This window comes from Eumetopias jubatus, unplaced genomic scaffold (assembly GCF_037043125.1).
Source record: "Eumetopias jubatus isolate StellerSeaLion01/CBP00866 unplaced genomic scaffold, mEumJub1_p1.0 scaffold_1, whole genome shotgun sequence".
NCBI classification, from domain to species: domain Eukaryota; kingdom Metazoa; phylum Chordata; class Mammalia; order Carnivora; family Otariidae; genus Eumetopias; species Eumetopias jubatus.
The window spans coordinates 204,916,332-204,943,971 of record NW_028274807.1 but is presented as its reverse complement, the minus strand read 5'-3'; the positions used below and the strand labels follow the sequence as shown (position 1 = coordinate 204,943,971).

At 56.7% G+C, this 27,640-nt stretch overlaps 1 protein-coding gene across 6 annotated transcripts; it reads left to right on the top strand.

The window, feature by feature from the left end:
- FCHO1 (FCH and mu domain containing endocytic adaptor 1) lies at nucleotides 1-27,438 on the top strand. Of its 6 annotated transcripts, none has more exons than XM_088029043.1 (30): nucleotides 3-61; nucleotides 3,159-3,263; nucleotides 4,864-4,908; nucleotides 5,140-5,229; nucleotides 5,666-5,736; nucleotides 9,870-9,961; nucleotides 10,982-11,056; nucleotides 11,937-12,078; nucleotides 13,824-13,976; nucleotides 14,221-14,325; nucleotides 15,782-15,880; nucleotides 15,973-16,069; nucleotides 17,505-17,549; nucleotides 17,665-17,743; nucleotides 18,241-18,265; nucleotides 18,594-18,651; nucleotides 19,095-19,273; nucleotides 19,363-19,387; nucleotides 19,779-19,830; nucleotides 20,376-20,467; nucleotides 20,828-21,103; nucleotides 22,937-23,049; nucleotides 23,164-23,251; nucleotides 23,415-23,523; nucleotides 24,218-24,373; nucleotides 24,707-24,839; nucleotides 25,297-25,496; nucleotides 26,136-26,191; nucleotides 26,567-26,731; nucleotides 27,174-27,438. In XM_088029043.1, the coding sequence occupies exons 5-30, from the start codon at nucleotides 5,710-5,712 to the stop codon at nucleotides 27,194-27,196; spliced, it is 2,664 nt and encodes an 887-aa protein (XP_087885169.1). In that variant the 5' UTR covers nucleotides 3-61; nucleotides 3,159-3,263; nucleotides 4,864-4,908; nucleotides 5,140-5,229; nucleotides 5,666-5,709; the 3' UTR covers nucleotides 27,197-27,438. The 6 variants fall into 6 exon arrangements, with proteins under 6 accessions (XP_087885163.1, XP_087885169.1, XP_027942864.2 ...); XM_028087063.2 differs by having other exon boundaries at nucleotides 4,864-4,983; XM_088029037.1 differs by lacking the exons at nucleotides 4,864-4,908; nucleotides 5,140-5,229 and adding an exon at nucleotides 469-619 and having other exon boundaries at nucleotides 1-61.
- The last annotated feature ends 202 nt before the right edge of the window (nucleotides 27,439-27,640 follow it).

The window sequence follows — 27,640 nt, the reverse complement described above, 5'->3', positions numbered from 1 at the left end:
CGGGTGTCAGAGACCGAGCCGCAGGTGGCGGCGGGCGCGGGGCTCGGCCAGAGCTCCGGAGGTGAGTGCTGTCCCCGGGACCCCCCGAATCCCCTGGCCCGCGCAGCGCCTCGTGTGCACCGCGCCCAGTAGCCCCGGAGGCCACTGGGGGCAAAGGCGCGGCCGGGCATGAGGGATGGCTAACTGGGGTCGGGGGCTGCGCGGTGGGCCCCCCCCGCCTCTCCGTGGCCATCCTCGGGGGTCTATGGAGAGAGATAGGGACCCCTCTCCAAGTCCCCCGTCTTCTGGCCTAGAACCGGAGCGTGCAGGAGGGTGGCTATGACGTGAGACCCCTCCCCAAATCCCTTTATTCTAAGCCTGGATCTGGGTGTAGGTTCCAGAGCTGCAAAGATGGGGGTGCCGCTCTCCCTCCAGCCTGGGACCCAGGACAACCGAAGTGAAGACCACTCTCAATTTCCCTCTTCCCAGCTCTGGTCTGCAGACCCCTGAGGACCGAGATGGAAGAACCCCCTTCCCTTTTTCTCCACTGTGAACCCTGATAGGCCTGGAGGAGGAAGCTGGGGGCCCCCGGGCCCCTCCTGTAGACTGCTCTATCCAAGTCTCCTACCGCAAGGATGAGGTGGGGGGCGTTTCACCGGCATCCTCAGCAGGGACCCCCAAAGTGGGAATTCTGGGGAGGGGGCCAGTGTGGGGCCCCTTGCCTAGCAGGGACTGGCCAGGCCAGGCCTGAAAGGGCCTGGAGCATGGACTTGGGGGTGGTCCCTGCCTCAGTGGGGGGTGGGCAGCAGCATCTGTTCTCGGGGATTAAAATAAATCGAGGTAAATTAGGATCTTGCCGGAGGCTGACTGCGAGTGGGGTGCGGAGGAGGGCTGTGGGGTGGGCGGCCCCTCCATCTGCCTCGAATCTGGGAGTTGCCTGCCCCAGCCGCAGTGGGGACCAGGAGGCCGCTTTGATGGACCTGCCTCCCTGGTGACCTTGGGCAGGTGACAGCACCTCTGTGAGCCTTGGTTTTGTCCTTTGAAAATGGGGATGAGGGCTTCAGAAGCCGAATTCTACAGATTCTGAAACCCACACACCCCATCATATGCCAAACGATAACTCCCGCCCCTTCGCTTAAGATGTCAGTGGTTTGGGGGTGAGAGGGCAGTGGGTTTGGAGACCACCTGACATGACTCGCTGGCCTCCGAGCCTCAGTTTACTGCACTGCAAAATGGATTCGTGGTCACTCTGGCCTTGCTGGAAAGGCTATTCTCCCAGACAGTAAAACACATTACCAAGCTGCAATGGTTGGAACGGGGGCTCCACCACCCTGGTCTTACTGGTGGGACTGCCAGTGCCTGGCACACGATGGGACCACACCCTGACCCATATATTGTCACCCACGCCAGGGACGAGCCAGTTCCTGGGTGGGGTCGCGGGTAGGAGGAGGTAGAAGCCACCAGGCCAGCCTGTCCCCTGACTGCGGTGGGCACAGGGGTGAGCTCGGGGCTGGGAGTCGTCCAACACCCCCACGTTCAAACTGATTCTCCCCGTGTGTGGCTTTGCCCCCAGGGCCTTGGTGTATTCTTCTATGGAATGGGCTGGATCCCCCTCAGAAGATCAGAGGAGACGTGGGAAGATGGGAGCCCTGTAAATGCAGACATGGTCATTATAATACTAATTACAATATTAGTGATCATAAATGGGGTCACAGCTGACCAGGAGCAGGGAGGAGAGAGAGGAGTCTGCCAGGTTTGCCAGCTGGATCTCTAGAGCCCGGCAGTTAGGTACACAGTTGGTGCTCAATAAGTGTTTGCCAAATAGATGACAAAGAGGGAGGAGACTAGTGGGGGAGGACCAAAAAATTCCTGAGCTTGACAGCCTGGTCGCTGGGTGACATGGGGCACGTGCCTCAGTTTCCCCATTGGGGTGATGGCCAAGATGAGACACTGCCTCGAAGCGCCACTGTGAGAATCAAGCCAGATTGTGTAAAGGTCCCTGGTGGCTGGGCCTAGAAGGGAGGAGGCTCATGACAGGACAGGTCATTGAAACAGCACGGCCAAGAGGCTGGCTAGTCACTGGGAAGGAGAAAAGTCTCAAACTGGCCGCACTGTGCACAAACTGGAGTCTGGGGGGAGCACAATGTCAGGGACTGTTCCCTGGGACCCTGGAGGCACCGAGGTCAGGGTGGGCCCAAGGTCACAGCACGAGGTCAGGGGCTCTGGACAGGTGGCTTAGAGCCAGTGAGCGCTGCCTTCTTTGCTGACTCCAGCCTGTCCTGTTCTGTTAGCTCCTGGGCCTGCTCACACGCTCCACCCAGTGCAGAGCTGTAGGTTTTTGGGATTTGGTGCCGGGGAAGCAGGATCTCCACGCAGCGGCGCCTGGGGCTGGTGTCAGGCACCCCCTGGAGGACTCTTCTCTGCTTTGGGCAGCCAGAGGATGGCGGGCATCCTGGTCAGCTGACAGCCTGCTGTGTGACCTTGGGCAAGTCCCTGTCCGTCTTTGTGCTCTGCCCTGGTGCTCTGGAGGTTCGAGCAAGAGCCCTGGGTTCGAGCAAAGCCATTTTCTCCATCAGATACAGAGACTTCTGTGTCTTGAACACAATACTTTCGGAGGCCCATGAAGAGGTTTTAACTTCTTTCAAAATCAGAAGGGAAAAAGATGAGCTTTGGGGGTCAAGGAATACATTTTAATACATAATATTAATATAGTCATCTCTGTGCCAATGCAATTTGTAACATATAGTTTAAATTCTTCTTCTTCTTCTTCTTTTTTTTTTTAATTAAAGGAAGGGGCCCATGAAAGTTTTCATGCGGCCCTGGGTTTGAGTCTCGGCTGTACAGACATGAGCCTGTACGCTCTCCTCTCTGAGCCTTGGTTCCCCCTCTGTGAAGCAGGAATCATTAGCCCACCCCGGGGTGGTGAGATGTGGAAGAGCTTAGCCTGGGACAGATGCAATGTGGGGCCTGCTATTATTTCACCATTGTGGTCATGATTATTATTTGCTGGGTAATAACAGCCCCAGGCTGGGAGCCCCAGGTTCAGGTGCCTCAGTTTACCCATCCATGGCCGGCCCTGTTCCAGGGAAGTCCCAGGGGTGCTGGCCTGGTGGGGGAGGTGAGGTGGCAGTTGGGCGGTAGGCGGGGCAGGGTGAGCTTCCTGTCCCCCTCGCACACAGGCCTCTGCTTGGTTGGTGCTGACGGAAGCGGCAGGAGCCGCGTGGCCATCTCCTGGTGCCCACCGTGTCTGTCAGGGGCCCCAGCCCCACTCGCTGCCCTGTCCGGTGAGTTCGAACCCTGTCTGGAGGCCCCCGTTGCCCTTCCTCACCCCTCTCAGGAACAGAAGGCCCCCCCCCCCCCCCCCCGCCGCCTGGCCTAGGGTTTCCGAGAGAAGAAGCAGGTGTCATTTCCTGGGCCGGGCAGGAACCTGCGGGGGGTGGGGGGGGGACCCTCGCTCTGCCCCCCCTGTGCTCCATTACAGTTCTGAGTGGTGGGGCAGTAGAGGGGACCTGGAGACCCAGAACCACATGTGGTGGTTCCAAACAGGAGTTCTTTGGCAGACATGCCAGGGACAAAATCACAGTGACCCCGGGACAGTGAGTTACTTCTCTGTGCCACAGTTTCCTCATCTGTAAAGGTGGGACTGGGCCCCATCGTGTGGCTGTGAAGGTTGAATGAGCCGGTACCTGCTGGGGGGTTGGGTACAGCGAGACACACATACTGGCCTTCGGTATATTGTGGGGGGAGGGGCCATCTAACCATTGTTGTGAAAACAGTAGTGAGATCCTCGGTTTCTGGGGAACTTGGGCCCAGTGGCTCCTCAGATCCTCTAAGAAGCATCTTATAGCAGAACTTTCTCTACCTGTGCTGTCCAATATGGCGGCCACCAGCCCCCTGTGGCTACTGAGCCCTGGGGCAAGGTTGGCCCAACTGAGGAGCTGGGGGGTTAATGGTATTTAATTTTACTTAGTTTAAAATTAAAGCACCACATGAGATTAGTCGTTCCCTTATCAGTCAGCACAGCTCTAAGGGATTTGGAGATTCTCAGGGCCTAAATCCTGGCCAGAAATGAAGACATGAGATGGGAATTGAGGGCTTTTCCCCCTTGGGATGTCAGCCCAGCATGCCCCCCGCCCCCACTCCAGACTGGGTTTCCTCAGGGACAGCGCCAGTGACAGTTTTCTTAGGGGCCCCGGCATTACCCAGTACAGGGTGGTCATTGGGAGTATTTGTGGAATCGAATAATTTTTTTGCCTGGTGAACTCCTATTCATGCTTCAACCCCCCAACTCCCACGCCGCCTCCTTCTGTCAAGGCTCCCACAGTCACTTCTTCCATTTGGCCCAGCCCTGAGCCTGCAGGACTGCTGTGTCTGCATCCAGCTCTATACCCCTAGACCGGGGGCTCCTCAGGGACCAGACTCAGGACTGAATAATCTCACAGTCCCTGGCATTGTCCTTGCTACATGGGCACATGGTGGCTGCTGGGTAACTTACAGAAGTCAGGGAACCTGGGGCCAGAGGATAATGGTTCAAATTAAATTCACTTTCAAGATTAGGTAAACTGAGGCTCAATGAAGGCAGCCTTGTCCGAGGTCCTTGCTTGGCCCTTTCCTTGTGAGGCCCGAGGAGCTTTCCCATTTGTGGTCAGAAGCCCTGTCCCAGCTGCCCCTGTGCCTCTTGGGCTCCCAGCTGCTGCTGAGCTGCCCGAGGGGTCATGAATTATGGATGAGGCCTGCGGGCTCCTGTGACAAGACCAGCCTCGAGAACGTGCCAAGGACACCAAGTGTCCCTCCCTTGCCAGGCGGCTTGGCCCAGCCCCTTCTGCAGGGAGGCCTGGACTCCCCCAGCAAGACCCCTTCTAGGCATTCCTTCTTGTTTTTCAGATGGGGAAACTGAGGCACAGAGCTGGCTAGTGACTGAGACACCAGGTGACCACTGGCTTCTGGGAGTCAGGGTTGGGACTCATGGGGACACCACTGCCAACTGGGTCATCGTGGTGAGGGGTGAGCTCTCCATTCCAGGAGTGTGCATGGGGTGGGAACTGTTGTAGAGGGATTTGGGAGACCCCAAGGGATCCTTGGGGACACTTCAGGGACCCCGACCCCCATGTGGCCGATCACAGTCCCAGTGTCCATCTCTCAGCAGACCCTTTCCCACAGGAGCTGCCCAGCGTGGAGCTGAGTGCTTAGGTCTTGATTCAGCTGGCCCAGGGTGCAAATCTACTGTCATTTCCTGGCTCTGTGACCTTGGCAAGTGGCTTCCCCTCTATGGGGGTGGGGGAACCTCGGTTTTCCCATCTGTGAAATGGCCCTGAGATTTTCTGCTTAGGCTGGAGCTCATCCAGTACCCTGCCCCCCCCAGTGAACTCTTATTTGTGCTTGAAAGCCCCAACTCCCATGCCCCTTCCTCTAGACTAGGCTCCCCAGTCCCTATCCCTCTCTCCAGTCCAGCTCTGACCCCACAGGACTTGGGGCATCTATATCCAGATCTGGCCCCCTAGAACGGGGGCTACTTGGGGGCCAGGCCTGGGGATGAATCATCTCAGGGGCCCTGGCATGCTCCCACGCTTTTGGTTCCTCCATCCTCTCTCTTCCTCCTCCACGGGGAGGACAATTGGAATTTCCCCTCCTTAGGCCCAAGCTGGCCATGGCTTTACAGCTCAGATTTGCTTCTCTCTTTGGACAGGCACTAAACAGGAGCCTGCAGGGGTCTCCACAGAGGGCATCAGGATGTCGTATTTTGGGGAACATTTTTGGGTAAGACCCACTTTTATTTTGATGCGGACTCCTGGAAGGGCTGTGGGGCCTTTTATGGAGATGGGGGGACTTGGTGGCTTATGGGCAGAGCCTTGGATAGGTGGAGGGTCTGCGGGTGACTCATAGAAGTTAAAGTGGGAGGAGTCAGGCTGGGTTTTGAATCTACACCCTCCGACTTCATGGGCTTTGTGACCGTGGGCAAGTCACAGCTTGAACAACAGGGAGATCTAAGGCCCAGAGTAGGATTCTTTTATCTCAAATTGCCTGGTGAGAAAATGCAGCGTCGGGGCTCGAACCCGGGGCCAGACTGAACTTCCAGGATCCAGGGTCATTTCAGCCAGGGAATTTCCACATCTTTCCGATCCTGGAGAGTTGGGGGGTTTCTTGACTTGGCCCCTAGTGGCACCCTCACCCTTCTGCCTTCCGGGTTGGGGACCACATACTGTGACCCAAGAGGGCTGAGACAAATTTATTTTCATTCATTCATTCCCTCCCTCCCTCCCTGCCACCACCACTCCACACCCAACCAACTGTGGAAGGGGCTGAGGCCTCCAGGAGGCTTCATCCTGGTTCTGACCTCAAGGAGCTCGCAATCTGGGAGACATAGAGCCAGCCAGAAATCTTCAGCCCTTCAGGGTCAGGGCTGGGCCCAGCCTTGGGGGCAGCCAGAGGAGAGGTCAGGACATGGAGCCATGTTCCCTGTGGGCTTTGAGGGCTGAGATTTTCTAAGATGTAAGAAGGGCATTCCAGGCAGGGGGAACAGCCTGAGCGAAAGCCCAGAAGTGTGACACGGGTGACCAGTTGAGGGCACAAGACGTCTCTTACAGGCACATGCTAATGGGGAGCCACAGAAGATGTATGAACAGAAGAGTCCAGGAAGGACCAGGGCTGAAAGCCCCTTCCCCAGTAGGGCCCTGAGCTTGCTGAGAGGAAGCCTGTTGCTAGGCAACTGGTTGCCCCTGGCAACAGGCCCGTTCCCTCCCATTCTCCCTCCCCAGCTGGGGCTCCTCTTACTGCCACTTGTTTTCTTAAAGGGGCCTCACCCCCTTGCCACCTGCAGGGAGGGGGTGTGGGGAGAGGGCAGAGGGGGGATGGGGCCTGACCTCCACCTTCTGCCCAAGGGTCAGATTCCCTGGATTTGTCTCTGAATGGCTATGTGATCCCAGCAAGGGGCTGCTCCTCTCTGAGCCCCTTTTGGTGCCTCTATGTAAGGGGGTTAACTGTTCAATGATCAGTCATTGCCCACGTTTTGGAACCCTGACAACAGCACCTACATTTATTTTAAAAGTCTGTTTAATGGCATGAGGCACCTACATTTATTTTAAATTTTTTTTAATTGCATGAGGCATGCAAGCTTGCTACAGAAAATTCAGATCAGCAGAGAGAAAATAGAAGCCACCCCCGAGACACTCCCCACCCAAAGATAGCCTGGTACAGAGTGGATAAGGGTTTTGAGTTCAGTATTTGATTTGGGCTCTGCTGGGAGCCCTCAGGCAAGTGATTTTGTGTCGGCAAGCCTCAGTTTTCCCATCTGGGAAAGGGGATGAAATTCCTGCCTCTCTAGGTCTCAGGGAGTACCCTGGGATGTCTGTCACTGGCAATGTTTCTTTTAATCAATTGTTTGTATCGGTGGCTCTTAGCTGGGTGGCACTGGTGCCCTGGCTGGCCTGAAGGAGGCTCCAGTTAGGGGAGATCAAGCCGGATAGGGATGCCCGAGTCCCGCTGGGCCAAGGCAGCCTGGAGGCATCGAGGGCACTGGGGAGCCATGGGCAAAGTATGAGCAGGAGAGGGATACGATCAAGCTGTGTTAGAAAGATCCCTCTGGGGTTGGCATAGGGGCGAGACTGGAGTCCAGAGGTTCTGATAAGAGACACAGGCCCAAGACAGTCCCTCCTAGGACCCTCACTGCCAGCACAGCCAGAGAGAGGCAAATACTACTGGGGGCCTTGCCAGGTCTGGGAAACGGTCCAGTGGTTGGCTCCAAGTCAGCCCCAGATGCTGGCCTGGGTGGCAGTGCCTGGTGCAGCCTTACCCCAGGGTCCCCTGGGTGGGGCAGGCAGGGACTGCTGGGCCTGTTTGCTGAGCCCTCACCACTGCGCAGGAAGCCCTGTGTTCAGCACTGTCCCAGCCCCATCTCACCAAGACCCTTGGGAGGTGGGTGCTGCCATTGTCCCCATTTGTCAGATGAGGAGACTGAGGCCCAGAGAGGTGAAGTCACCAGCTCAGAGTGACCCAGTGCATAAAAGGAGGCTCTGACACATATTCCTGGGAAACTGGAGGGAGCAACGTTGAACATTCAGGGAAGTGAGGGTCTGAGAAGGTTCCTGAAGGGGTTGGGCCTGGAAATGATCCTTGAGAAGTAGAAGGATTTGGATGGGTGGAAAGAGATGCAGCCTGCTGAGCCGGGACTGGGCTGCAGGAACAGCCTAGGCAAAGGTGCGGTGGTAGGAAGGCAGAGCCTGTCTTTGCACCGCTTACCATTTTACTGGCAAGGCCAAGAGGACGCTGGGGGATAAGGTTGGAAAGACAATTTTGAGCTCAGGGCTTTGCATTTAAGCAGCTGGTGGGAAATAGGGAGCTATCAACAATTCTAGAATGAGGAGCGACCATTGGGAGATTTGAGCATCAGACTGTGTTGGGTCTGCCCGTCTCGGCCTCAGTTTCTCCATTTATGCAGCAAGAGGGGTTATCTGGTTGTGACTTCTGGCTTCAGCCTTCCGGTTTCCAGGTAAGTGGGAGGGTAAGCTCGCCAGGTTGGAGGAGATTGAGGAAACCACTGTTAACGCAGGACCTGCTTCCAGAGGGATCACTTCAGTGATTTGTTTTGGGAGTTAAATAATGCCAGATCGCTCCACAATCTTCTTCTTTCGGCCCTACTCACAAGGCCCAGTTTGGTGCTAAAATGTCTCCAGTTCCTCAGACCCCAGCTGATTTCCCTTTTTGATCAACAGCTCAGTGTTTGGACATGATGCTCTTCACATGTCACAGGATCTCGCTGGGATAAAAACAGTTATTGCCTTATTTTTTCCTATTCCTTTCATTATGGCATGGGGTCCAGGGCTCCCAGTTAGAATAATGGTAAAATTTGCCTCTTTAAGTGAACGTATTTGGAGAAAAAACGAGCAAACTCAATGCAAAATGTTAACTAATACCACGAATTAGAAAAAACTAGGGTTCCCTTTGGGGATTTGGGGAACCCTGATGTGGATCACCTTGGTGTTTACTTCATCCTCATACACAAGGTGGATGACTTCCCTGTCCCATCTTAACAAGGAGCCACTAATAGTTCAGAGAGGGACAGTGCCTTGCCCAGATCACACAGCACAGCCCTGGCATCCCCCACCATGGTGACCCCAGAACTGGGAGGAAAGAGGCACCGAGTAGAGGCACTGTTCCTACCAGCTCCAGGTAACAGCAGAATAACTCATTTGTTCATTTATTCAACAAACTCAAATGCCCTTTTTGGCCCCACCCTGTACTGGACATTGCTGGGTCCTGAGAGAGGCATCAGACCCAGACTGTACTCTGGGGTCTCAGAGAGGGTGTTTCCATGTTGAAGGGAACAGAAAACAGTGACTTAAGCAACAGGGGGTTATATTGGCTCACTAAGGTGAAACATTGTAGGGAAATGGGGCTTTCAGGCTTGGTTTGATCCAGTAACTCGACTCAACACACTTTTTATTCAGACTCTGTCAGGTTCAGCTTCTTTCCAAATCTCAAGGTTTCCACTTGGCTTCCAATATCTCCCGTGCCCACATAATTACTCATTATGGAAAGGCACAGACAGAAAAACAGGGGAAGAGATTGATGAGGCAGAAACAGAGGCAGAGAGACAGAGAAACAGAGGAAGACGGAGACACAAAGAGAGACAACAGGCGTAAGAGAACATCTTCCCCTCAGCCATGGGACAAAACCAACCAGGCTGCTCTCTGATTGGGCCAACATAAGACCCATGAACCAATCGTTGTGACCTAGGGGATAGGCCACAGGCTGATTGGCTCAGGCCTGAAGCAATCACTGCTGCCAAGGGGTTGGGCTTCTGCTGGTTGGCTCCTCTGGCCACGCCCCCGTTGCTAGGCAACCGTAATGTCTCCTCCACCCCTTTACTCAGTCTCCGCCCCCATCCCCTGCAGGGTGAGAAGAACCACGGCTTCGAGGTTCTGTACCACGGCGTGAAGCAAGGGCCCATCTCCACCAAGGAGCTGGCCGACTTCATCCGGGAGAGGTGAGGTCCCCACGCCCCGCCCACCCCTGGCCACGCCCCGCAGTCCATGCAGCCTCCCCTACCTCGTGGCCCCGCCCTGGCTCCGCCCCACCTCTCCCCGGCACATCCCACTACGGCCCCGCCACGCCCAACCTGCTGGAAAGTCCTCGAAACCAGCGGTTCTCAACACAGCCCCTATGCCCGCCTGTCACCCATTCCCAGGTTTCTGACGCCTCCTCCTGAAGAGATGATGATATGACCTACTTACAAGGGGAATTTTGAAAACTCAGTCTCATGCACTGAGTATGATAAAACACATGTATGATGAAGTAACCTGCGTTTCGGCATGTAAATGCTCTGACATCCATATCCCAGAAAACATAACAAATTCAAATTGCAAGACAGCCTTCTGCTGCCCAGCCGTTCACTAGCTGAACGCCCGTTAAATCTGAGCGGAGTTCAAAAGATTATAACCAGGTTTTTCTCTGTGGCTGTGCAGCGAGACCCGTCCAAGCTGTTCGGGACAGGGGCATTCTTTACTTTGAGGGCCTTAAGCTCCTGGGTCCATCCGCGATTGCCTGTGGTGCCCTGTGGGTGCCTCTATCACAAAATGCCTCCGTGGGTAGCCGGTTGTAACTGGGCACATTGCTGCCCCGAACAAAAATCGAAGTTCTGTTAATCTGGGCGAAAATGTGAGTGGATATTAAGTAGGCATTTAACAGTGTCTGTCCAGAGGGAGAAAGGAAATAGGAGTTCGCCTCCTGCAATTAAACGAGACAAGGCGTATAAAGCATTTATAGTATGTGCTCAAATTGTTTTTGAGCCGGTGCTACTATGGCTGTTCCTACCACTCTCGTTTTTAAAACATATTACTTACCTGCGCCCGTGATTTTCCAAAATGCCTCTCCCGGCCTGGGGACTCTACCATCCTCCTTGAGAGCTACTGCTCAGATATTGAGATGGGGAAACTGAGGCCCAGGGGGATGGAGCATCTCCCAAGGATGCCCAGAACCTTCTGCATCTTTCCTCTGTTCTACTCAGGGCCACCATCGAGGAGACCTACTCAAAGGCGATGGCGAAACTTTCCAAGCTGGCCAGCAATGGGACCCCCGTGGGGTGAGTGGGCTGGAGCAGAGGCGGGGGGTCCCCAAGGCGGAAGGGTCCTGGGGTATCAAGAGCCTCCCCTTAGTGGACATCTCTTCACACAAGTGATATGTCGACTAGGGAGACACCCTCCCCTCCCTTAGCGGCTAATTGGACCGAGGAATGTAATTCATTCATTCATTTACTACCTCAATCATTCATTCAATGCATATTTACTGAGTACCTGTCGTGTGCCGGGCACCATTCTAGGTACTCGGGACCCAGCAGCAATCAAGACAAAATAAAGCCCCCAGTCACCTTCATGCCATGGTCATGCCATGTCACCTGTGGGGTGTGTGGCAAAACAGATGTTAACTGCAAACATGAACAAAAGCCCTTTCCTGGGGTGGAAGGCTCTAGGAAGGGGTTGAAATAAGAGCGTGAGAGGTCAGGTGCTTCCTCTGGCATGGCTGCCATGAGCTGAGACCTTAATAATGAGATGGCGCCAGCTACAGGGGTATCTGGGTCGGAGACGCTGGGAGGCAGCTCAGCCAGTGCAAAGGCCCAGAGGCAACCATAGATTCTGTATGTTCAAGGAAGAGCAAAGAGACTGGCGTGGCTGCAGGGCCTGGGTGCCCTTGAGTATCAGCTAGGGCCTGGAGTCCAGAGTGAGGACTCTAGGGCCTCAGGGCCTGGGTTTAAATTCCAGCTCTGATATTCATTTCCTAAGGGGCCTTGGGTGAGCTGTGGAACCTCCTATGCCTCCGTTTCCCCATCTGTCCCAGGCCTGCCTTGTAGTTGTGGTGCAGGTGCTTAGCAGGGCCCGGCACACAGTAGGTGCCTGCTGTCTGAGGGGATCCCGGGGGGGGGGGGGTGTTGGGCCTGCTGGACCCTGAGTGTGGCCTGTTTCTAGGACCTTCGCCCCGCTCTGGGAGGTCTTCCGCGTCTCCTCAGACAAGCTGGCGCTCTGCCACCTGGAGCTAACACGAAAGCTGCAGGACCTCATCAAGGACGTGCTCCGCTACGGCGAGGAGCAGCTCAAGATGCACAAAAAGGTGTGTGCTGGTGGGCACTACACAGCCAGGCGGAGGGGGGATGGCAGTGGCTGGAAAGATCCCAGAATTTCTGGGGCTTTTGAACCCCCCACTCCTGGCGTGTACCTCTGAGAATTCTGTCAGTTCCACAACACCAAACCGAGACTCCCATAGACCTGAGCACTGGCCAGTTTCGGACTCAGAACTCTGGACCAGGGCTCTGCAAACTATGGGCTATGGACCAAATCCAGACTGGTGTTGTAGAGCCTGAGAGCTAAGAATGGTTTTTACATTTTTAAACTGGGGGGGGGGGGGGGCAGGGATCAAAAGAAGATTTCATGACAGGTGATAATTATGACCTTTGGATTTCAGTGCCAATAAATAAAGTTTTATTGGCCCCAGACCTAACCCACTCCTGTTTAAAAAGGGAGTTGGGGGCGCCTGGGTGGCTCAGTCGGTTAAGCGTCTACCTTCAGCTCAGGTCATGATCCCAGGGTCCTAGGATCGAGTCCCGCGTCGGGCTCCCTGCTCAGCGGGGAGTCTGCTTCTCCCTCTGCCCCTCCCCCTGCTCGTTCTCTTTCTCTCTCTCAAATAAAAAAAATCTTTAAAAAAAATAAAAATAAAAAGGGAGTTGTTAGTAGTTAATACTGTACACTTAAAAATGGCTAAGATGGTAGGGGCGCCTGGGTGGCTCAGTCAGTTACGCATCCGACTCTTGATCTCAGCTCAGGTCTTGATCTCAGGGTCAAGATTTGAGCCCCATGTTGGGCTCCACACTGGGCGTGGAGCCTATTTAAAAAAAAAAAGGCTAAGATGGTAGATTTTCTGTTATGTGTGTTTTACCATTTTTTTTTAAACTGGGGGACAAAGGGGGTACCTGGGTGGCTCAGTCATTTGTACATCTGACTCTTGATCTCAGCTCAGGTCTTGATCTCAGGGTCATGAGTTCGAGCCCCACATTGGGCTCCATGCTAGGCGTGGAGCCTATTTAAAAAAAAAAAATGGCTATGGTGGTAGATTTTCTGTTATGTGTGTTTTACCAAGAGTTGTTTTGTTTTTGTTTTTGTTTTTTGAAGAGAGGGAGAGGGGCTTGGAGGGGCAGAAGGTGAGAGAGCATTTTAAGCAGGCTCACACCCAGTGCAGAGCCCCACATGGGACTCGATCTTACAACCCTGAGATCATGACCTGAACCAAAATTAAGAGTCAGATGCTTAATTGACTGAGCCACCCCGGCGCCCCACCATGATTTTTTTAAACTGGGGGACAAGGGGGGGTGCCCAATGTGAAGCCTACTTAAAAAACTGGGGGACAAGGAAGTTTTCTGTGGGTTGATACAGAATAATTTTGGGAATAGATTATTAACCCGAAAAAGCTGTGAGTTAAACAGAGATTGTGCCTATTTGTCATTTAAAAAAATGGGCTAGAACAAACACATTTGCTGGTCTATGTGCCGATTATTTCTGGAGACATATCAACTCCGAGGCAGAGGCCTGGGAGGCTGGGGATCAGACAGTGGGAGGTTTTTTCCTGAGCTTCCCCCTTAAAACTTCTTACAATAGGAACCCTGTGTAAATATTCCCTCTTTAAAAAGTTAAAATTTTTGAAATTAATAGAATACTCATAAAAGGTACTCCATGGGACCAGGAACCCCACAGAGTGTTTGGGAAGCTGGGAATTTCACGTTGTGCCCCTGCGATCTGCTCGGGTCCTGCACCCGGGCGGGGGCTTCACATGCTACCCACACTCCCCCTTCCCCACCCCTGCAGTGTAAAGAGGAAGCCGTGGGCACCCTGGACGCTGTGCAGGTCCTCGCAGGTGTCAGCCAGCTCCTGCCCAAGTCCCGCGAGAACTACCTGAACCGCTGCATGGACCAGGAGCGGCTGCGGAGGGAGAGCACCAGCCAGAAGGAGATGGACAAGGTGGGCCCCCAGTCATAGGGCCCCAGCTGCCGTGAGCCCTCACAGGTCCAAGCAATGCACCGAGGGGCAGCAGGACTGCCTGATGGGAGTATGAAAACATATCCCAGAGCACTGGTCATCAAACCTTCCGTGGTCATCACACCCTGGGTGCCCCAAGGAGTCTACCTGCTGGAAGATGAGCCCCCGGGGGAAGAAATGCCCTGTGTGTCCCCTCCCGCCCCCATCCCCTCCCTGTGCCTCATAGGCAGAGACGAAGACAAAGAAGGCGGCAGAGAACCTGCGTCGCTTGGTGGAGAAGTACAACTCAGCCCGCGCTGACTTTGAGCAGAAGATGCTGGACTCAGCTCTGGTAAGAACCAGGCATTGGGACCTTGGAGACCCACACAGTCCTTGGCCCAGGATCTACAGGCCTCAGAAGTCCAGAATCTCTGAAACCCTCGACTCCCAAGAGCCTTAGAATCACAAGCCATGGGATTCTAGAGCCAGTTAGCTATTGGGATTGTTGTTGGCATTATTATTTCAAAAGCCAAAGCCTTTTTGTGCCTCAAAATGGGAACAGAGTTAGTACCTGCCTCGTAGAGTTTTCGTGAAGATTAAATGAGTCCCTACATGGGAAGTTTTCAGGCTAGTGCCAGGTGCATAGAAACCACTCTAGACAGTATTATTATTTAAAGATTTATTTATTTATTTATTTATTTGAGGCAGGGAGGGGCAAAGGGAGAGGGAGGGAAAGAATCTCAAGCCACCTCCACACTCAGTGCAGAGCCTGACGCAAGGCTCGATCTCACATCCCTGAGATCATGACCTGAGCCGAACTCAAGAATCTGCTGCTGAACTGACCAAGTGACCCAGGCGCCCCTATTTCTATTATTACTGACAAGGATTTTGAACAGGGCAAGGCAGGATTTAGAAGCCAAGAGTCTACTAACAGCTCATGGTGGCTGAAAGACCTGGGTTCTGCTCCAGCCTCCATTCTTCACCAGCTATGTAACCTCTTTATGAGACACTGTACTTCTCTGGGACTCTGTCTACCCAAATGTATAAAAAAGCAGATTGGAATCTCAGGATTAGGAATCAGATTTTTTTCCTGACTTTGCAAGTGATAGAAAGTTGCAAATGATAGAAACCTTCATTCAGGGGCGCCTGGGTGGCTCAGTCGGTTAAGCGTCTGCCTTCGGTTTGGGTCATGATCCCGGGGTCCTGGGATCGAGCCCCGCATTGGGCTCCCCGCTCGGTGGGGGGCCTGCTTCTCCCTCTCCCACTCCCTCTGCTTGTGTTCCCTCTCTAGCTGTCTCTCTCTCTCTCAAATAAATAAAATCTTAAAAAAAGAAAAAAAAGAAACCTTCATTCAAATTGACAAGGAAGATTGATTTATAGGCTCAGGAAACTGAAAAGTTTGAGGGGAGAGTTTCAGGCATGGCTGGATCCAGGTACTCAAATGTTGGCAGGAAGTTGTGCCTCTCTGCTTTTTGAGTCTGTTTTTCTCCCTGGGGGCTTCACTCTCAAGTAGAGATGCCCTCCTGGGTGTGTGTGTGTGTGTGTGTGTGTGTGTGTGTGTGTGTGTGTGTCCAGCAAATTTGGTCACCAGGAGCCCCATATGAATCCCACCAGTTCATTGACTCAGGGTATAAAAGTGTCTCATTTCCCATAGTTTTAGCAAAAGTCCCAGGGAAGACGCTCCTTGGGTCTTCCCCACACCAGTCACTGAGGCCAGGGGGCTAGAATACTCTGATTGGTCAGGCTGGATCACCTGGCCACTCCTTGTGACCTCCATCTTCCCATTTTCCTCTCGCTTCCCGGCTCAGCGCTTCCAAGCCATGGAGGAGAGCCACCTGCGGCACATGAAGGCACTGCTAGGCTCCTATGCCCACTCGGTGGAAGACACCCATGTGCAGATTGGGCAGGTGAGTGGCGCCAGGGGTGGGAAGCAAAGCAAAGGGTTCCAGGCAAGGGGCCCTGGCTGTGCCCACTTACACACTTCATTCACCTGGCCCAGGTACATGAGGAGTTTAAGCAGAACATAGAGAACGTCAGCGTGGAGATGCTCCTGAGAAAGTTTGCAGAGAGCAAGGGCACAGGCCGGGAGAAGCCTGGTGAGTTGGGACATCTGTGGGGGTCAGACTCAGGGGCCGCAGCTGCGGAGAAAGAACAAGACTCAGGGCGCCTGGGTGGCTCAGTCGGTTAAGTGTCTGCCTTCGGCTCAGGTCATGATGCTGGGGGTCCTGGGATCGAGCCCCGTGGTGGGCTCCCTGCTCGGTGGGCAGCCTGCTTCTCCCTCTCCCTATGCTGCTCCCCTGCTTGTTTTCCCTCTCTCTCTCTCTGTGTCAAATAAATAAATTAAATCTTAGAAGAAGAAAAAAAAGGACGATACTCAAGAGGCAGGGCACTGAACCTCCCTGCACCTTGGTGTCCTCATGAGAAAAATGGGCTGATGACAAATCTAATTCCGCAGCCCACACGGGAAAGGGATTTGCCGTCCCATTGTTTTTGTTTTTTGTTTTTTGTTTTTAAGTATATTTTAAGTAATCTCTACACCCAATGTGGGACTCCAACTCATGACCCCAAGATCAAGAGTCATGTTCTCTTCCAACTCAGCCAGTCTGGGGTCCCCTGGTGCCCCATCTTATATGTAAATCTCTTACAACCAGATACTAGAGAGGCCTTGAAGGCCAGATCCAACTCTTCATACTTTACCCTGAGGGCCTAAGGGAGCCATTGAGGATTGTTGAGCAAAGGACCAATTTGAAAAAAATGTCCAGATGAGGGGTCGGGGAAGGGTTGAGAACAAAACTTTTGGGGTCAGATCTGAGTCTGGGTCTTTTCTTCATTGCTTGCTGTGTGACCTTGGATGTTTGTCTTGACTTCTGTGAGTCTCAATTTCTTCATCTATAAAGTGGGGATGATGATAATCCCCACCTGATGAAGTTATGAATGTTCAGTAATTTGATGCAGGTAAAGGGCAAAGTGTGTGCCTAGCATACAGTAGGCATTCAATAAATGCTGGTATACAGTTTATGTCCCCAAGTCAACCACCAACAACTGTCCTTAATCCCTCCTGTCTCTATAACTCAGCCCTGGCTCAGGCCATATCTTCTGGTGTATGGCCCCACTCTTGCTCTAAACTGGCCACGGATCTGTCATACCCTGCTCCTGCTCATATACCCTCCATGGTTCCCCATCACCTTTGAAGAGAGTCCCCGCTCGTCATCTTGGTACTTGAGGTTCAGCCTACCGCACAGACTCATGGTCCAACCCCTGACCCACTCAAGTACCTGTGAGAAATGCTGGAAGTAAAAAAAGTAACTCAGGCATCACCCCCTCCGGTCCATCCCAAGAGGGGACAAGAACCCCTGGCCCATCCCCCTCATGACCATCTCTGGGGCTTGTTTAGCATCTCGGCTTGTGCACTGGACCCTCACTGGCCTTGAACTCAGACCCAGGTGCCATTGTGAGTCCAAGGGCGTACTGCTCTCCTTCCCAGGCCCGGTCTCCCAGCCAGGCTGAGGTTCTCACTCTCTTCTATCTCAGGGCCTTTGGACTTTGAGGCGTACAGTGCGGCTGCCCTGCAGGAAGGCAAGTACGTCTGGGCCTGGATGCCCAGGCTGGACGGTGGGGATGAGCGAGGCAGATCTGAAGGGGAAGGGGGCACCCCCAGGGCTCAGCTGCACCCCCCCTCATCTGTTCTCAGCAATGAAACGTTTACGGGGAGCCAAGGCCTTTCGCCTCCCGGGACTGAGCCGGCGGGAGCGGGAGCCACCTGCAGCTGTGTGAGGACGCACCCCCTGCCCAGGCCTGGCCTAGGCTAGCCCGGGATCCTTCCCCCTTTCCCAGGCTGTCCTCTCCCAGAAGTTCCCTGCTGAGAATTCCTCTTCCAGGCTAGCCCAGGAGAACCTCTCTCCCAGGCTAGCTCAGTATTCCCACTGCCCAACCTAGCCCAAAATTCTTCCTTTGCCAAGGCTAGCCCTATCATTTCCCTGCCGAGGCTAGCCCCTACATTCCCTACCTTTTCAAGCCAGCCCTTCAGACTAGCTCCAGGGCTCCTTCCTCCCCTGCCATGCTGTTTGAGAACACCCTGAGCTCAGCTAAGTCCAGACTCACGGCCCCCAGCCCCAGGCAAACCCCTGGGCCCCATCACCCAGGGGACTAGCTCAGGACAACATCGCAGCCCAGGGGCCGCCCCCAGGTGCCATGTCCAGTGTTGGGGGTTGGGGGCGTGCAGATGAGGGGGGAGAGCAGACATGAGCATCTCTTTCTCCACCCCCAGAGATTCCCTGGAGCCCGATTCAGGGGTGAGTACCACGGGAGGGGCTGGGCCGGGCTGCAAGTGGGAGGGGTTCAATCCCACCTCGGCCCCTAAACCTGGAAGCCAAGCCTGGAGCTCAAGGGGCTCAGTCTCATCTCAGCTGCAAATTCCTGTGGGCCACGTGGGAGGGACTGATGTCCCTACTTAGCCTCAGTTTGCCCGTCAGTCTCACCACCTCAAGGCAGGCAATACTATTATTGCCGTTGGGGGCTGTTTTTAGGTCTGAGACAGGGCCCAGAGGTGGGAGGGGGCGTGGCAGGGGGAGAGGGGGAGGTTCAGTAGCGGGGAGCCTGACTCACTGCTTGTCCCCCTAGACGTGTCCAGAGGTGGATGAAGAAGGTTTCACTGTCCGGCCTGATGCAACCCAGAACAATATCCTCCTGGTGCCCCCTGGGGGCAACTGTTGGCACAGCAAGGACAAAGCTTTGCCCCCAGGGATCCCTCCACTAATAGCGACCCTCTCTGTGTCCATCCTGCAGGGAGATTGCGGTGTAGACAGAGCAGATTCAAATAAAGACACCTGCCCTGTGGTGTCAGCGCCGAGCAAGAGGGAGCGAGGAGGAGCCCGGAGGGCTTCCTGGAGGAGGGCACACCAGCGTTGGGGTTTAGCATCTGAATGAGAGTTTGCTAGTGAGGGCTGGGCATGCTCATGCAAAGACTTGGAGCAAAAAGAGTGGCAAGGCCAGGATGGCAAGTGGGGAGAGATGGGCTCGTGTAGGGCCTCGAAAGGTGTGAGGGGGAAGGGGCGGATTTGAGGGCTGAGCCGAGGGAGACCCCCATGCTGGGATCCGCTTGGCCCCTTGACTGTGACGCACGCACGGCGGAGCCCTCCCGCTTTTCCTCCAGTGACTCGGACTTCGATGATGAGGAGCCCCGCAAGTTCTATGTGCATATCAAGCCTGCCCCTGCCCGGGCCCCCGCCTGCAGCCCCGAGGTGGCTGCTGCCCAACTCAGGGCCACAGCTGGCAGCCTCATCCTTCCTCCTGCCCCAGGGGTGAGGCGTAGGAGGGGTATTCTGGGGGGGAGCGGGGGGGAGGGGCTGGCGGGACGCACCCGGCCTGATGCCACCCACTTTGTCCACAGGGCACCATGAAACGCCATTCTGCACGTGAGCAGCCTGTTAAGGGGTCTTCAGTTTGGGGAGGAGCACGTGGAGGGGAGGCTGGGCCTGGAGTGTGAGTGTGGGTTTGAATCCCAGCTCTGCTGTGTGACTTGCGACAGGCTGCTTATCCACTCTGACCCTCAGTCTCTTCTATAAAATGGGGTATTAGGAGAATTAAATGAGAGCTGAAGGAAGGAGCCGAGCCGGGAAAGAAGCCAAAACCTGGAGACAGGTTGGCTCAGGCTCAAATCCCTCTCTGCCCGACTTGCTGGTCACCTTGGGCAACTGGCTGGATCGCCCTAAGCCTTAGTCTCTTGTTCTGTGGCTGGGGGGTGGGGGGGGGAGGGGAATGGTAGGCAGGGTGACAGGAAGGCTCAGGGAGGTGCATCTCTTGTAGGGGACGCTGCTGGGAAACCACAGAGGCCTCGATCTGCCCCAAGAGCCAGCAGGTAGGTCCTACCGCGGTGGGACATCCGGCCAACATTGAGTGGGGGGTGGGGGCCGCCCCCAACTCCTCTTTCCATCCCCCCTTCTCTCAGCCTGGCAGGGAGCTGAGGGCATGCTGTTTTTGAGGAATCACTTAGTCATTCATTCGATGAACATTTATTGAGCACCTGCTGTGTACTCGTGCTATTCTGAGTTCAGAGACGGATGACCAAGACAGGTCTTCCTTCTCAGATTTGCATTCTAGTGGCTCAGATTTTAGGAACAGCAAATAAGTTAGAGCATGTTCCATACTTCCAGGTGCCATGAAGAAACAAAGCAGGCAATGTGGGGGAAGATGCCAGTGGGCAGCTTCAGTTGAGAAGGTGGAGGCTGCTCTGGGGTGGGGGTGGGGGACTTTGAGTTGAGACTTGAAGAGAGCAGGATGTGGCCTCAGGGAGAGCCGGGGAAAATGAGAGCTCAGGACCAAGACCAGCCAGTGCAAAGGCCCTGAGGAGGGAGGAGGCATAGGAACGATAGAAGCCATCCCTCCTGTACACTTCGTCCACAGCTGTGCAGAGAAGCTGCAGTCAGATGAGCAGTTCTCCAAGAACCTCTTCGGGCCGCCCCTAGAGTCGGCCTTTGACCACGAAGACTTTACAGGTGATGGCGGTAGGGGGCTTCAGGGGCACAGGCTTGGCTAGCAGGAGGCTGGGTGGGGCCATTGCAAGGGTAGGTGGGAGGGTGGGCCAGGCTGGAGGGAGCATTTGGGGGTCCTGTGTGGGTCACTGGTCAATGGGGTGGTGGGCGGGGCCGCAGCGTGAGTGGGCGAGGCCCCTGTAGTAGAGTAGGTGACAGTGGGTGGGTGGGCGGAGCTTCCGCGGAGACGGAAGCGACCAGAGGGCGTGGCCTGATGGGTGGGCGAGGCTTTGAGTGGGCGTGGCCCGCAGGGGGAAGGATGGGGCCTCCATGTGGGCGGGGTCTGAAGCTGGCACACACACACACACCCCGCCCCCCCTCCAGGCTCCAGCAGCCTCGGCTTCACCTCCAGCCCCTCACCTTTCTCCTCCTCGTCGCCCGAGAATGTGGAGGACTCCGGCCTGGACTCGCCATCCCACGTGGCGCCTGGCCCCTCCCCGGATTCCTGGGTCCCCCGCCCGGGCACCCCACAGAGCCCACCTAGCTATAGGGCGCCGGCCTCCGAGTCGAGGGGGACACGGCCCCTGCCAGCGTCGGACTCGCCACAGCCCCTCGCCCCATCCCCGGGTCCCTGGGGGCTGGAGGCTGTGGCTGGAGGAGGTGAGTCCAGGAGTCAGAGTTATCAGAGCCCTGGGTGGGGAAGACTGAGCACCTACTGTGGCCAGGGCCTGAATGGGGTGCTGGAGACACAGCCCAGAACCCTCACCCTTGCAGGGACAATAATGAAATGGATATTTAACAAGGTGGATGTGTCAGGTGCCTGGTGAGGGTTCAGAAGGTTGGAACCTCCCTGAGGAGGTGACCTCTGAGCTAAGAGTTGATGGAGGTGAGGAAAGAGCCGTTTGGACATGGGGGGCAGGGTCTTTCCAGCCTAGAGCACATCCTGTACAAAGGCCCTGGGTGGTAGCTGACAAGGCCCTCTGAGGAACCGCTGGGAGGCGGGTGAAGCTGAAACAGAGTGATGACAAGGAAAAGGAGGGAGAGGAGGGAGATGGGTCCCAGCAGGGCCTGGTAGTCTCTGGGAATGATGTGAGTTTTACCCTAGCAAGGCCTGAGCCACGGCGGGGGGAGGGCTGTGAGCAAAGCAAGGGCGGCACGTGACTCAGATTATGGGCGCCCTCTGTCCACCTGGGGGTGGGAGCTGGAGACCAGGGAGGTGAGGTGAGTGAGTCTGGGGAAGGGGTGATGGGGTAACAGTGGGGAGAAGCGGGCACGCAGACACATTGGGAGAGAGCAGAGGGGTCGGGGTGGAGCGCAGGAGGGCAGCTGGGCATTCTAACAGGGAGGGCCAGAAGGGGCAGGGAATATGGGACGGAAGTAGCTGGAGTGGGGGCATGTTGAGACTGGGCCTTTAGATGTCAGGTGGCCAGTGGACCCTGAGTTTGCGGGGGAGGCCAGATTGGAGCACCCCATGGGCAGCTGCGTGAAGCAGGAGGTGAGGCCGCCTGGGAGAGGGGAGGGCCCAGGGTGAGCTGGGACAGGGCTGCAGGTTGGGAGGAAGAGGCCAGTGGGGGAGGGGGCCTGAATCAGAGGGCTGTGACGCCATGAGGTCCCCAGCAGTGGCGACAGGGGGGCTTGGCACCATCCTTGATTAGAGAAAGAGCCTGTTTGGAGCTGGATCAAGGGAGTTGCCAGGGATGTGAGTGTCGAGCATGTGTGGAGACTAGTCAGGTGGGGTTGTCTGAGCTTCCCTATAGAACTGGGGTTCTCCACCAGGCCGGTTCTGCCCCCTAGGGGACACTTGGCAATGTCACCGCTGATCTTAGCTTGTCCCCACTAGAGGGATGGGTGCTACAGACACCTGGCTGGTGGAGGCCAGGGATGCTGGTCAGCACCCCACAGTGCACAGGACGACCTCCCCCCAGAGATTGCTCGGGCCCCCGGTGTCAGCAGTGCTGTTGAGAAGCCCTGGGGTAGAGGGGAGCACACCTGGGGTGTAGGCGGGGGGTGAACAGGCAGCTGTAGATGGAGCAGACAGGGCACCTGAGTGTGAGGCAGTGATTAGTGACCTTCGCGGGTGAGACTCAGACGCAGGCCAGAGTCGGAGGCTACATCATACTCATACTCGGAGAGGATGAAGGTCACAGAATCACTGATGTTGGATAAAAATCCTCTGCCAGTCCCCCCACCCCTCACCCCTGGAGCCATGCCTGCCTCCCGAGCATCCGGAACATCCAGCCCTTGCTCACGTATCCCCAGTAACCCCTTACTGGGCCATCAGTCCAGTGTCTGGGAGGCTCAGGGCTGTGGATAGCCTCTGCAGTCCTGTCCGGCACTTTCTCTGCAGCCCCGAGACTTCAGACCCAGGGGGTCTCCCCCAAATAAGCCCGACTCCCAGTTTTGGGGGGAAGTTCCTTCTCTGGGCGGGGGTGGGGGGGGCCGAGAGGCCCGTGGCAGCATCCCGGCTGTGCAGCTGTCTCCCTCCCTCCCCAGACCCGGTGCCCGGGCCTGCTGACCCTGCAGCCAGAGACGGCCTGGCAGCGCCCCCCCGGAGAGCCCGCACCAGGAAGGTGTCCTGCCCCCTCGCGCGCAGCAACGGCGACCTGGTAGGGTGACGGGGCGCGGCAGGAGCGGGGCTGGGGGGCGCCTCTGCTGGGGGGGCGGGCAGCGTCAGGGTGCTGCTCCTGGGCCGTCAGAGCCTGGCCTGTCTCCCTCCGCAGTCCGGGTCTCTGAGTCCCTCCCCGCTGGGCTCCTCCACCGCCAGCACCCTTTCGGACCGGCCCGGCTTCCCATCACAGACGGCACATGGTATGGTGTGGGGAGGCCCCGGGCCCCTCTCTGGGCCTCGCGCTCACCCTCTCTGGCCCCGGGTTGGGTGGCTGAGTGAGGCATTGGCAGAAAGTGGGTTCTGGAGTCTGGGACCTGTGCCCACTCGGTCTGTCCCCATTCCCTCCCGCCCCCCCCCCCCCAGGAGTCTCCCGGGGACCCAGCCCTGTGGTCCTGGGCTCCCAGGATGCCCTGCCTGTAGCTACCGCCTTCACCGAATATGTCCACGCCTACTTTCGAGGCCACAGCCCCAGGTACGCAGTGATGGGGGGACAGTGCCAACGAGGTCAGGGACAAACAGGACTCTCTTGGGGCCTCTGGGTCTAGGTTTCAGGAGAAACAGCCTTCAGGTGTGTTCCTTGATCTGCTTTACTGTGGAAGGGCCTCGATCTCTGAGCCAAGCAACCAGGCCCCTGTCCTGAGGGCAGTGGGAACCACGGAGGGTGTTAGAGCAAGGGGGAGGCCTCGTTGTGGCCACAGGTTAGCAGCTCTTCTGAGGCTGCTCTGGGCCTCACACCGAAGGGAGCGGGACCAGACGCCAGGCCCTTGGAAGACTGGGTGAAGGAGGAGTTGAGGGGCCAGGAATAATCTGGGGGCAGTGCCCAGCAGGGAAGACCTTAACATCAAACCACAAATGGGAGACTATTAGGCCCGAAACCCAAGGTGAGGACAGTTCCATAACTGAATGTCTTGCTTTGAGCTTCCTGGTGGCCTAGGGGTAAAGAGAGCTAGGGAGGGGGACGTTCCTGCCTCCCTCAGCCCAGTGTGGTTTCTTCCTGGTGCCTGGATTGCTGTCCAGGCAAGGACACAGGGAGCTGACGTTGGGAGGGAGGACGCTGGGCACAGTCAGGGCCTCGCTTCTTCTGAGGGACTTGGGGAGCCGCAAGCTGCAGTGGGGCCGGCAGAGCCCCGAGCCAACACCCAGTCTCCTCACCGCCCCCACCCCAGCTGCCTGGCTCGAGTAACTGGGGAGCTGACCATGACCTTCCCGGCTGGCATCGTGCGTGTGTTCAGTGGGACCCCGCCCCCACCTGTCCTCAGCTTCCGCCTCGTGCACACGTCCGCCATTGAGCACTTCCAGCCCAATGCCGACCTGCTCTTCAGGTACTGGAGGACGGGTGGGGGATCAGAGGCAGGGGGTCCCAGAGGCTGGTGGGGTCCAGGAGCTCCCCGCCTGTGAATTCGGGCTCTGCCTCCTGGAATTTGCTCTGCGGCCCTGGGCAAATCACTCTCCCTTCCGGACCTCACTGTTCCCCATTGTTCTTTTCTTCTCCGTGTCCCCCCACACCCCCCCCACCTCCGGGGGCCCATGCTTGACTGGGCCCGAGGGGAGCCAGGGAATCTGCCTCTGCAGGAAGCCCTTGGGGTAGGTTGGACGCTGAGGGCCTTGGGAAGGTGTCTCCCAAGGTTTGGGGTGATTATTCCCGGTCTCTGTAGTGACCCCTCCCAGAGCGACCCTGAGACCAAAGACTTCTGGCTCAACATGGCGGCTCTGACCGAGGCCCTGCAGCGCCAGGCAGAGCAGAATCCGGCCGCCTCCTACTACAATCTAGTGCTGCTGCGGTACCAGGTGGGCCGGGCGGGGGGGGGGGGGGGACACAGGGCAGAGGGTGCGGGGAAGGGCTTGGGGCTGGGCAGGGTGAGCAGGCCGTGGACGTGAAGGCCAGGGATAAAGAGAGCAGAGTGAGCTGGGTGGGGGGTAGGCAGTTGGGGGGCAGGTGGCACCATTGTGTAAATTAGGAGAGGCCCCATCCCAGGAGCCTGTGCCGGCGCCCTGGCCGCAACTCTGTCAGAATGAGGCACTCTCTTGCCCTCTGCTGGAAACGGTGGTGTCACACAGACTGATCGAAACGATCTCTGAGGAAGAAGGAAGAGGCTCTGTGGGGCGGTTATAGGCAGTGCTGAGTCGGGTCTGAGAGACTGCGGGGCAGGGTCTGGGACGGGGGCGGGGGGGTGTTGAATAGTGTGTGGTGTGGCAGGAAGGGTGGCCTAAGCTGTGTCCCCTCTCCTGTTCTCGCTCCTCCTAGTTCTCCCGCCCGGGTCCCCAGTCTGTGCCCCTACAGCTGAGCGCCCACTGGCGGTGCGGGGCGACCCTCACTCAGGTCTCGGTGGAATACAGCTACCGGCCCGGCGCCACGGCTGTGCCCACACCACTCACCGACGTCCAGATCCTACTGCCTGTGGGGGAGCCTGTGACCAACATCCGCCCACAGCCCGCCGCCACCTGGTGAGGGCGTGCGGGAGGCCAAAGGAGGCTCGGCGGTGACCCTAGAGCCCTCCCAGACCTCTCCTTGATGCAGCAGCTAAAGGGTCCACCATAGGTCCGACCATTCAGCATGAGCATCCCTTGCTTAGAGCTAAGGGTGATGTTATTAGCAACAATAATATCGGACACCAAGAGCTTCCTGTGTGTCGTGCGTGGTCCACGTGCTCTATATACATGGACTGGCTCAGGGCTTCTAGCAATCCCTTGAGGTGTGGACCGCCATCATTCCCCTTTGTGGAGGGCGGACGGGGGCAGAGCGAGGCTAAGTCACTTATCGGCCGTCACACCAGGATTTGAACCCAGCTGCCCACTCTCTGCCCTGGGCTCTTAGTCACCTCACAATGTTGCCTTTGTTTTGTACAAAAGGTAGAACCTGCCATGAAGAAGCCAGACTTGAAGGACTAAAAATGCTGCAAAGGCTGTGGGGTGCTCAGGGGCCAGCTGCTCCATACCCCACGTCCATTTTACAGATGGGGAAACTGAGGCATGGGAGAGGACCTGGCTTGCTGGGGTCATGGAGCTGAGAGGTGACCGAGCTGGGACCCTCGGCTCCCAATGTCCTCTCTGGGAGAGACCTGACCAAGCTTTTCTTGATATCAGGAATCTGGAGGAGAAGCGCCTCCTTTGGAAGCTGCCAGATGTGTCTGAAGCAGGGGGTGAGTTAGGGTTGTGCATGAGATCGCAGGGGGTTCGGGTGGGAGGGGCTTGTTTAAAATGGGGGAGAATTGGGGATGTGCTGGGGAGAAGTATAGACAGGGAGGAAAGCTTAAAAGGGCTTTGACAAAGCTGTGGGAGAGGACCTGGGGGCGGGGCGGGGGGGGGGGGCAGCCATAGCAAGTACAAAGGCCCTGAGGCAGGACTCCTTTGCAATTTACACATAGCCCTGAGGGGCCAAAGGAAAAGGGTGCAGGGGCACAAGAGGAGGTCAGAAGAGACAGATAGAGGTCACAGATCTAAGGGCTTGGGAAGAGCCCAGGTCCCAACAGGATGGGGGCCGAGGCTGGGGCACGGCTGACCCCAGGCCTCCCCAGGCTCTGGCCACCTATCTGCCAGCTGGGAGCCATGCTCAGGCTCCAGCACACCCAGCCCTGTGGCTGCTCAGTTCACCAGTGAGGGGACCACTCTGTCGGGCGTGGACCTGGAGTTGGTGGGCAGTGGCTACCGCATGTCGCTTATAAAAAGGAGGTTTGCCACAGGTACTCTCCCCCCCCCACCCCGACCCTGCCGCTGCCCACCCCTGAGGCCAGGACCATGCCAGGCCCTGAGCCCCACCCCCTGCTTCTGCCGGGGTGCCGGGGGGGGGGGCAGGGGCATCTGGGGTGTGTTTGGAAAGGTTGGTGGGGGTTGGACCCTGGAGGCCCAGGATGGTGGGCGCAAGTGGGGAGGGTCAGTCAGGGCCGCAGTGGGAGGTCGAAGGGCCCCTGTAGGGCATCCTTGCGAGGACCCAAGGCAGGGAGCCAGAAGCCGCACGGCCACACTGCCCCCACCCCATTCTCCTGCTGCCGCAAGGGGCTGTTGGGGCCCATGGGGCAGTGGGAACAGTGAGTTACAGGGGTGTTTGGGGGCGGATTGGGAGATCCCAGGGTCAGACAAGGGACAGCCCTCCCTTCCTCCCCGTTCACGGCGCCACCCCCACAGGGATGTACCTGGTGAGCTGCTGAGCCTGCAGAGGCCCCCAGCTCTGCACTGTGTCCTGGTGCTCGCTGACTGATCCCTGCCTTCCTGCCGGACCCTGGGATCCCACCCTGGCCTCCCTCGGGGCCCCGCTCCGTGGAGAGGAGCCCCACACCCAGCCTGGCTGAGCCGGAGATTCCCTTTTGCTCAAGCCAATTCCCATGCAGGTCCTTGGACTTTTAATGTTCTTTGAATAAACTTTATTTTCTAATAAAATAAATAAGCCTTTTCTTGCTCCAGGAAATTCACGGCGCCAGAGAGGAGAGGAAGGGAAGATGGATGGGTGGGGAAGATGTAATATCCTTAATGTTCCCCATCGTCCCCACCCTCCCCCCACCCAGCCTGTGCAAGGTGGCACCAGGGGGGAGAAAAAGCCAGACATGGACACCCCAAGCTCCATGGACATCTGAGCTCTGTGAGGAGCTGGTGGA

Excerpts from the sequence above, each read along its gene's own strand:
- FCHO1 (XM_088029037.1), top strand. The coding sequence starts at position 5,710 with ATGTCGTATTTTGGGGAACATTTTTGG. Across the intron at positions 24,374-24,706 it reads AATGCCGACCTGCTCTTCAG|TGACCCCTCCCAGAGCGACC; the intron begins GTACTGGAGGAC and ends CGGTCTCTGTAG. Across the intron at positions 26,192-26,566 it reads AGATGTGTCTGAAGCAGGGG|GCTCTGGCCACCTATCTGCC; the intron begins GTGAGTTAGGGT and ends AGGCCTCCCCAG.